A 9202-nucleotide genomic window follows, 5' to 3' on the forward strand; every position below is an offset into this window, starting at 1 on the left:
AAGAGCCGGCTAGAGAAGGGATTTGAATGTAAAAATAGGAGATAAATGTTCTGGGGCCGTGTCAGGGTGAGGAGAGGTGAGTTTGGTTTATTGTGAGTTTCTGAAAAGAATTCTGAGGTCACGTTCAGAAACAGGCAATGTGGCCAGAGTCAGTGGAGCTTGTGGGGCTATGACAGCTGCCTTTGGACAGGATGGGTAAACAGGAGCGTTTTGGGGGTGGGAATTTTCTCAGATTCAGTTAAGAATTGGGCCCTGTTAAAGGCAGCAGAAATTCCATTGTTCTGAAGCCAATTAGAGGGAGGAAAGGACTGGGGGCTAGTCTGATTAATTGGTTGTCATCTTCCTGAGCTCTGCAGATTCTCAGCTCCCGAGACTCCTCACTAATGAACCTGAGGAAAAGGTTACCATCTTGGCCTACTAATGAAGAGCCTTCCAGCAGTCTGACAGTAATTGGTTGGAGGTGCATTTGAGGTTGTTCTGATAGCAAAAGAGACCCACGAGCTGGCTAGGGTGATGCGCCGCTTACTTGAATCAGAGGTCTCCTACCTTGGGCACCTTTGAGAGGACAGTGATGACAGCTCTTTGGCATGACATACACACTCTCTGTGTTTGGTTGCTCACAGCCTCTTATCTCACCAATTTGAGCTTTCTGCTCTAATGATAAACTGCTATGGGCATTCTGGGATAATAAAGGCTGTTTTCTGCCCCCTTATATGTTTTATGCTGTTTCCTGGGCCTAGTGTTCTATATGTGTGTGTGTGTGCTCACACTTACACTCATACTATGTGTCTTTTTTTTTTTAAGATTTATTTCTTTATTTTTGGCTGTGCTGGGTCTTCAATGCTGAACTGGGTCTGCTCTTCATTGTGGTGCGTGGCTTCTCATTGCCGTGGCTTCTCTTTTTGCAGAGCACAGGCTCTAGAATGCTGGCTCAGTAGTTGTGGCCCATGGGCTTAGCTGCTCTGAGGCATGTGGAATCTTCCCAGACCAGGGATGGAACCCATGTCCCCTACATTGGCAGGAGGATTATTAACCACTGGACCACCAGGGAAACACCCCCCCACCCCGCCACCACCACATAGCTTTATGTAGCTGATATATGCTTAGGAATCAGCTTTTCCAAGAAGCTTTCCTTGGGCCCCAGGCTTAGATAGGTGCCTCCTGTGCTCCTGATAGTCCCCTCGCTACCTGCCTTTCCAACATTGTCTGTATGTCTGTATGTAGACTAGGAGCTCCTCAACAGTGGGAACTGCATTTGATTCACATCAGTGTCCCCAGTGCCCAGCACAGGATTTGTCCTGCTTGTTGAGATGAGTTCTCATGACCTTCCCTATCCACGGGCCCCTAGCCACACCCTCCATGCTCATTCCTGTCCCCTTCATCCATCTGTCCATTCATTCAGTTAACACTTAGCAAGCCCTTACTCCTCTGGCTAGTGCTGGAGCTCGGATAAATGACATGATCCCTGCTTGGGGAGCTCCTTGTCAGATGGACTTCCACGGTGCAGGGTAAGTTGTGCTGTGGCAGAAGAAGCACAGAGGATGAAGAAGCCATATCCAAGCTAAGTCTTAAAGCATAAGTTCATTAGCATAAGTTCAAAGCATAAGTTTTGTTCAGTTCTGGCCTTAAAGTCTCCCCTCTCTCTTAACTTTTGGAACCTTATTCCCCATCTCCTCCCCTTCTGTTCTCTCCCTCTGATGCATTCCTGCACAACCTCTAGTTTGCTCTACCTGGGTTATAATGTGTTTGTCACTGTCCCAACTGAGAGCGAGACAAGGGGGGATAAGCAATAAGAGCCCTGGCCTATGCTCCGTCCCTGAGCCTCAGTTTTCCTATCTGTCAATTACAAATGATAACCCTTGCCTTGCCCCACTTCCATCACAAAGTTTTTTTAAAATTTGTGTTTGTGAATCATTACTTTTGCCTGGAAAATCCCATGGATGGAGCCTGGTAGGCTGCAGTCCATGGGGTCACTAAGAGTCGGACACAACTGAGCGACTTCACTTTCACTTTTCACTTTCATGCATTGGAGAAGGAAATGGTAACCCACTCCAGTATTCTTGCCTAGAGAATCCCAGGGATGGGGGAGCCTGGTGGGCTGCCGTCTATGGGGTCACACAGAGTCGGACACGACTGAAGCGACTTAGCAGCAGTAGCAGCAGCAGCAAGGACTATGCACATGTGAGGGACTGATACTCTGATTAGTGTGCCTTTTCTCCATAATTAGATTTTGTCTTCTTTTGTCCCTGGCACTCAGTGCAAGACATGGCAAAAAGTCAATGTTCAGTAAAGACCTGGTTTGTCAATCAGCCCTGAATGATGAAGAAAAAAGAGGCTTTCCTCCAAAGGCCCTGGTGAATGATGGAGGGGCAGGGAAGCTAGGACTCAGATGGGCTAGGAAGATAAGAGAAAGGGAATTGCCATGGATTTCACATGCCAATCACTTCACATCCTTTTATGCATTTAAACCTTATTCCCACTCTATGAGGCAGGTCATATTTACCTATTCCACAGATGAAGAAACAGAGGCTGGGAGAAATTAGGCAACTTGCCTGAGGTCACACAGCTGGTAGCTGACAGAGACTGTTCAAACCCAGGCTTTCTGACTCCTGGGTTTCTTACCCACTGCCCTCTTGTGCAGTGGGCATATCCTCCCCTCGGTGCCAATTCCTCAGAAGGGATCAGTGCCCCTGGCCTTGACCTGTGTGCCCATCTTCATCCAAATTGATGATTTAAGCCTATTTACTTCTTTACCTATTTTCCCCTTTCCTAGGCAAGCAACATACACTGCCTGTTTCCCTAAACAGTATCACTTGTAACAAACCGGTCAAAGGCCAGAACGTCAATTTTTATGATATCCATTAAGGACAGGCTACATGCTGAAGAGTCTCTAAAGCCAGCTGAGTTTCAACAGCCTGTGGATAACAAGCCAGCGGCCACTTCCTTCTTTATCTCGTCCTCAATTAGCAGGCACTTCTACAGCTTGCCTTTCTCAGGTCGGGAAGTGGCCCCAGAAGAGGCTGTCCACCAGAGGTGAGCTAGTGTAATTGTGAGTGCCTTCAGGCTGGATGGCCTGGGGAAGAGGAGCCCTGTTTGTGCCTGGGGGCTTCAGCCCTCTCTGTGGACAATGAGATATTAGGAAGAAAGAGGGAGGAGGAAAAAGACCCCCCTCCTGTGTGTGTGAGAGGATGATAAGAGGGAGAAAGCGGTGAAGTGGAGGTAAAAGGAGCAGATGAAAGAAGAGCAGAAAGAAGCTGTCATCGTAACAAGCAACTTTGTACAGCAATTTATCCATCGTCGGGCTCTATCCTCCCAACTGCTCGCAGCAGGAAGATGCTATGATTATTCCTATTTGACAAATGAGGAGTCTGAGGCTCAGAGAGGTTAAGTGATTCAGAAAGATAAAGTGACTTGCCCGGATTTAGATACTGTGGTAGTCAGATAAAAGCAAAGGAGGCCAAAGAGACTTGTAAAGTAAGAAAAAGATATGAACAGAAAAAAAGAAAAAAGGAAAGTGAAAGGGAGAAAGATGAAGAAATGAGGAGAGGCAGGGCTGTGTATGGACATGGAAGCCAGCCAAACCCAGATCTAAACCCAATTTCCACTAACACAGTCATGTGACCTTGTGTGAGTTATGTAATCTCTTGGAGCCTTCATCTTTCTTTTATAAATTGGAGATGATTATATTTACCTCACAGGCTATTATGAGGATTAAATAAGACAATATTTGTAAAGCTCCTAGCATAGCATCTGGCATACAGTAGGTACCCAACAAATATTAAGGATCCCAAGGAATATGAGGGACAGAAGAGAAAAAGAAAGAGCTAAAATGGGTAAAAGCAAAGAGGGAAGTTTTTGAGGAGAAATAAAATATGGACTTGGAAGGAAGGGAAAGAGGAAGGTGGATGGACAAAAGAGGAGGAAATAGGCTGGTGCAGGGATGAAATAGAGAAAACAGGTTCATGCATCTAAGGACTGCCACCAACCTGGCTAGGACTCCTCAGTTGGGAAGCAGCCGCTTTATCTGAATCAGGGGGACCTTTCTCTTGTCTCCTGGGACAACCAGGTTCTGTCCATTGTCACAGGAAGTATCTTTAAGGGTCTTAAGGTGCAAACACATAAGAAAGTCTCACGCTTCAGATGCAGGTTTTCCTGGGCCATTTGTAAGGATCTTGTGAGGCAGGAGAGATCCAGAGTAATTCCTGGGAATTCAGGGAAGAGAAAGCCCTCAGAGGGGAGATAAGCCAGTGTGTCTGTGGGTAGAAAGAGCAAATGAAGCTTTACTTATTTGGTGAAGATCTTGGGGTGCCTCCCAGAGTCTAGACTAGAGCTGGCCAGGCTGGGGTAAGCAGGGGACCAGGGGAAAGAGGAACAGAAGCACTGGTCAAAAAGGACAAGCTTAGGCTTCTTATACTGATGACCTTGGGCAGGTCAGCTTTTTTCTTGGAGCCACAGAGTGAGTGTTAGTGAAATGGAGAAGGTCTGCCTGGACCCTCCATCCCCCAGGGGTGACATGAGGATCAAATGAAGTAAGACATTCAATCAGTGCTTTGGAAATGGAAGTGTTGTATATACATAGTCACGTAGTCACTCTCAAAAAACATCTAATTATTACTCTCACGCCGTCTCACCCCATCAGGTACAGAAGTGTACACTTTACCTGCATTCTCTTGTTTAATCCTTGAACTAAATCTACGAGATAGGTAAGATTATCCCAATTTACAAACCAGGGAATTGATTCATAAAGAAAATAATGACTTGCTGGGGATTACACAGCTGGTCCATGATAGAACCAGGATCAATCTGGCTCAGGATCCTGGGTCACTGAACCATCTCCTTCAAGAAGAAACCTCCTTGAAGCAGCAAGCCCTCCTTGCTTCAAAGCCTGAGCACTGGCTATATTAATACAGAGTGTTCTATCAAGGGGTCATGAAAGGGAAGGGAAAAATCCTTACTGCTATCTCTCTTCTCTCTGTTTTTAAAAATTTTATTGGAGTATAGTTGCTTTACAATAATGTGTTAGTGTACACTGTACAGCAAAGTGAATACATGTACAGCTTCCCTGTGGCTCAGACAGTAAAGAATCTGCCTGCAATGCAGGAGACCCGGGTTCAATCCCTGGGTCGGGAAGATCCCCTGGAGAAGAGAATGGCTACCCACTCCAGTAATCTTTCCTGGAGAATCTCAGGGATGGAAAAGCCCAGCGGGCTATAGTCCATGGGGTTGCAAAGAGTCAGACATGACTGAGTGACTAACACACACATACATGTAGCTCCTTTTTTGGATTTCCTTCCCATTTAGATCACCACAGAGCATTCAGTAGAGTTCTCTGTGCTATTCAGTAGTTATTGATTAGTTATCTATTTTATACATAATATATGTCAATCCCAATCTCTCTTCTATCTTCAGGGTTTGACTTCTTTGAAGCCAGTGCCAAGGAGAACATCAGCGTGAGGCAGGCCTTCGAGCGCCTGGTGGATGCCATTTGCGACAAGATGTCTGATACGCTGGACACAGACCCCTCCTTGCTGGGCACCTCCAAGAACACCCGTCTCTCAGACACCCCACCTCTGCTGCAGCAGAACTGCTCGTGCTAGGCAAGGCCTGCCATCCCGATCTCCCTTCATTGTGGCCCTACTCCCACTCTGCTTCCCTGTTACAACTCTGTCCACCCCAAGCTGAGCTGCTGCTTTTCCTTGCCTGCAGTGGAGGTGGAAGCATGACCCTGGGGTTCTCTACAGGTGGCCCCACTCACATACACTCAGCACTAGACTAACTAGGTCACAATGTGGGCGGAGATTCATTTTACAAAAGTTGACTCCACTTTACAAAGGCGATTCACTACAGGGACTTGGAAAAGCAAGTCTCTTCTCTGCCTTTAGAATGAGATTCCCTCCCTTGACCAAAATTTGACATGCCCATGCACACTTTTCAGGGCCTGGCTAACTGTGTAAAGTGAGACACACCTGCATAGCTAATCTTTTGGGGGAAAAAAAGTAAAAAAAAACCCTCTCCTTACACAGCCAGCTTGTTTCATATCAGGCTCCCTGTGGGGCTTTCTCTAACCACTAGATAAGCCTTGTTTCTCAAAGCCCTCGTCTGTTACCACGGATGCCCAGAGGGCTTGGGCAGTTGCTGTGGTGACAGGCCAGAGCTAATCTCCAGAGAGCTCAGCCTCTCTAAATGATGCTGAAAGAGCAAAGGCTGAGTCAGGAAACACACTTAAAAGAAAAAGATTATCCCCTGCAAAATGTCAAAGGTTCCTGCTATATAGAAGAGTAAATGCATGAGCTTGAGGAAGACAAAAAAACAAACACAGGCAAAATCAAGAAATAGGTCACAAATGTCTGATTTTGCTGCTTTCCAGTGGGTTCTTCACTGTGGGAACTCCATGGCATTGGTCATTGGTTCTTAGGCTCCCAGAATCTAAAAAATTTACAGTTGGTGGGATCCCAAATTTTACCAAGTCTCACTAGTCAATTCCAATCTTCATATCTCTGACAAGTGGCTGTCAAGCCTCACAGCCAAATCTCTTCTAAAAAAGCATACTTCCTAGGGAGGGATGGGAGCTCAGTTTCCACACCATCTTTCGGTAGCTCTCATAATCAGAAAGTTTTCCTTGCTTTAAGCTGAAATCTGCCTCCTAGAAATTCTTCTTCCTCTTCCCACCCCATTTGTAGTATCTCTGTTGTCAGAGACTTCACAGTCTCTGCTCCCTCTGCCATGTGACCCACTTAGATGATTTGAGAACAGATACCATGACCCCTGGAATCTGCCCTTTCTCTAAGTCAATAGTTCTCATCCCATCTGCTATTCTTCTTAGGGTTCTCTCCCCATCCTGCCTTTTCCTCCAACCCGTCTTTCTGTCACTCTTGAGTAGTCTGGCTGAGAAATCTGATTCAAAGCAGAATAAATCTCAGTGGGCACAACCCTGAAAAAAAATTGGGAAAAGTGAACTCAGAGGTCCCTCATTCTCCTGAGAGTGAAACTTTGGTTTCTACCCAAGAGCTGATGTGAAACTACTACTTCATTAAACATCTGAAGAAAACAAAACCAGAAGAGCCCTCTGGTACTGGAAATGAACCTAATGCATTAGCTCATGGTTCTAGCTTGTTTGGACACAGGCACACATTTGGTTTGTTACTGAAACAATGATGTGGAGCTAGCAATAATTCCTGAAAATCTTTCGTCCAGCCCTGGCCTTAATCCCTGGTTTCCTTCTGTACTAACATGCTGCTTCAGAAGTCAGTGGAGGAGGCAGGAGAGTCTCTCCCAAATTTTCTCTCCATTCTGAACACAGCTTATTGTCCTAGGAAAGTGCATTAAATAACCCTTCAGGGTCAGCTCTGTGGAGAAGTTGCCTTCTGTGACGCAGTACAGAGGATAGCACTTTGAACTTGGAATCAGGGGACTCAGGCTCTGCCCTGAAATCAGGAGACTTAAAAACTCTGTCCTGTGATTCTGGACCAGTTCCTCCCCATCAGTGAGTCTTGATTTACCACTTATAAAGTGAGGGAAGCCATCTGGGAAATCTTTTCAGTCTCTTCTGGCACTAAGAACTCTGAGAGCCTAATTTTCACCTTCAATATTTCAGTTGATCTGCAAAATAAACCCAAGAGATGAGGATTATCACCCCAATATCACTGTAGCCAACACTGATATAAGTAAGCAAGTGATGCTTACTCAATACTAGGTGTTGCTCCAAGCACTGAATGTGTATTAAACTCATTTATCTTTCCGACATCTTTGTGAGGGAGGCACTATAATCCATCTCGTTTAAAAACAAATTAAGGAACAGATAGGTTCTTTAGCTTGTCTAAGGTCACCTAATGAGTAAATGGTAGAGCTGGGGTTCAAACCCAGAAAGTAGGCTCCAAAGTCTGTGCTCCTCACCACATTCTATAGTACGTTTTTATAGATAAACTGTGATCAGAAGAAGTTAAGAGACTTGGCCAAGATCATACAACTAGCAAGTGTTAGAGCCACAGTAGAATTCAGCCCCGAGGCCATCAGATTCCAAGTCCACTGAAGAAAAGACATATCTCTAATTTGTTAATAAATTGTTCAACTACTCAGACTAATCTGAGGTGATAGCTGTCTAACACTTCTGGAAAGGAGTCTCTGAGGAAGCCTAGGTCCCATGGGCCTGAGCAAAAACTGCTCAGTGTTTCTGAGGCTTAGGCGCTGGCATTCCTTGTATCTGCCTCTGTCAAGAAATTTTTATCAAGCTCTGAAGCAGTGCAGTGAGTAGCCTGCCTGCATCAGCAGTGGGTCATCTTGGGAGGTATAACTTGATAAAATTCTCTGACCAAGGAAGAATGTGGTCCCTTCCCAGGGCAGTGTTTCTGGATGTGCTTTTTACACTGTAAATTCCTATACAGGTCAGGAATAATTATTATTTTTCTGGGCAGTCACACCCTTCTACCCCGGTATTAGGATTTCAGACCAAGCTCCTCATGACCCCTGGGTATGTTAGTACATGTATCCAATAATCCTTTCTCTCCTACTGAGTATCCAGGCAAAAATTGTATTTTTCACCTGAAGATTGTCAAAATCCTAAAAACTCTGGAGCCAATTCAAGGGAACAAGCATCTTCACAATAGACAGAATCAACAGTTAAATGTAATAATGGCAAACTCTTCTACCAGGCAACAGACAGATCTGCTCGTTAGATGGCAATTCCTCAACCCTGCTCTGTGACCTCGTTTCTGCAGAATGAAGGCAGCAGCTTCCAGCTGATTGTGGTGAATGTTCATCAATCATGGTAATAGTGCAATTAGGTTCAAGCTGCATAATATGTGTTATGGCAACTTGTCCCCAGGTTTCATTTCGCTTAACATTCCAAATAAAAGGAGATTTAAAAAAACCTCTTGACCTCTAAAAATGCAAAAGTAGGCCCAAAGTGCAATACAGTATCGTAGCTATTTACAGGATCTGGTTTAAATGCATGTGTATCTGTAAATACAAAGTGATTGGTGACAATACTGTCTTCTCAGTCTGGAGCATTATTAACTTCTAGGCGCAGCAATGCAGTAGACTGCACCAAATGGTCACAGACTCATTAAATATTGTATTTGGAAGGGAGCTTAGAGGGAATGTCTAGGCTCCTCTTGCTACAAAAAGGAAGGTGGAGGCCCAGGGAGGGGGAGGAAATTTCCTAAGGTCACTCTCAGTGGATTGGGATGGAGCCAGGACTAGGTCT

General features: G+C 45.3%; 1 protein-coding gene across 1 annotated transcript in view; it reads left to right on the forward strand.

The window, feature by feature from the left end:
* RAB3B (RAB3B, member RAS oncogene family) overlaps window positions 1-8984 on the forward strand; it is a 70000-nt gene extending 61016 nt beyond the window's left edge. Inside the window, exon 5 of the mRNA XM_006043742.3 lies at window positions 5410-8984. Within this exon, the coding sequence (XP_006043804.1) occupies window positions 5410-5597 (188 nt within the window). The 3' untranslated portion in view covers window positions 5598-8984. The remainder of the gene's footprint in view (window positions 1-5409) is intronic.
* Window positions 8985-9202: the final 218 nt, after the last annotated feature.

This window comes from Bubalus bubalis, chromosome 6 (assembly GCF_019923935.1).
Source record: "Bubalus bubalis isolate 160015118507 breed Murrah chromosome 6, NDDB_SH_1, whole genome shotgun sequence".
NCBI classification, from domain to species: Eukaryota; Metazoa; Chordata; class Mammalia; order Artiodactyla; family Bovidae; genus Bubalus; species Bubalus bubalis.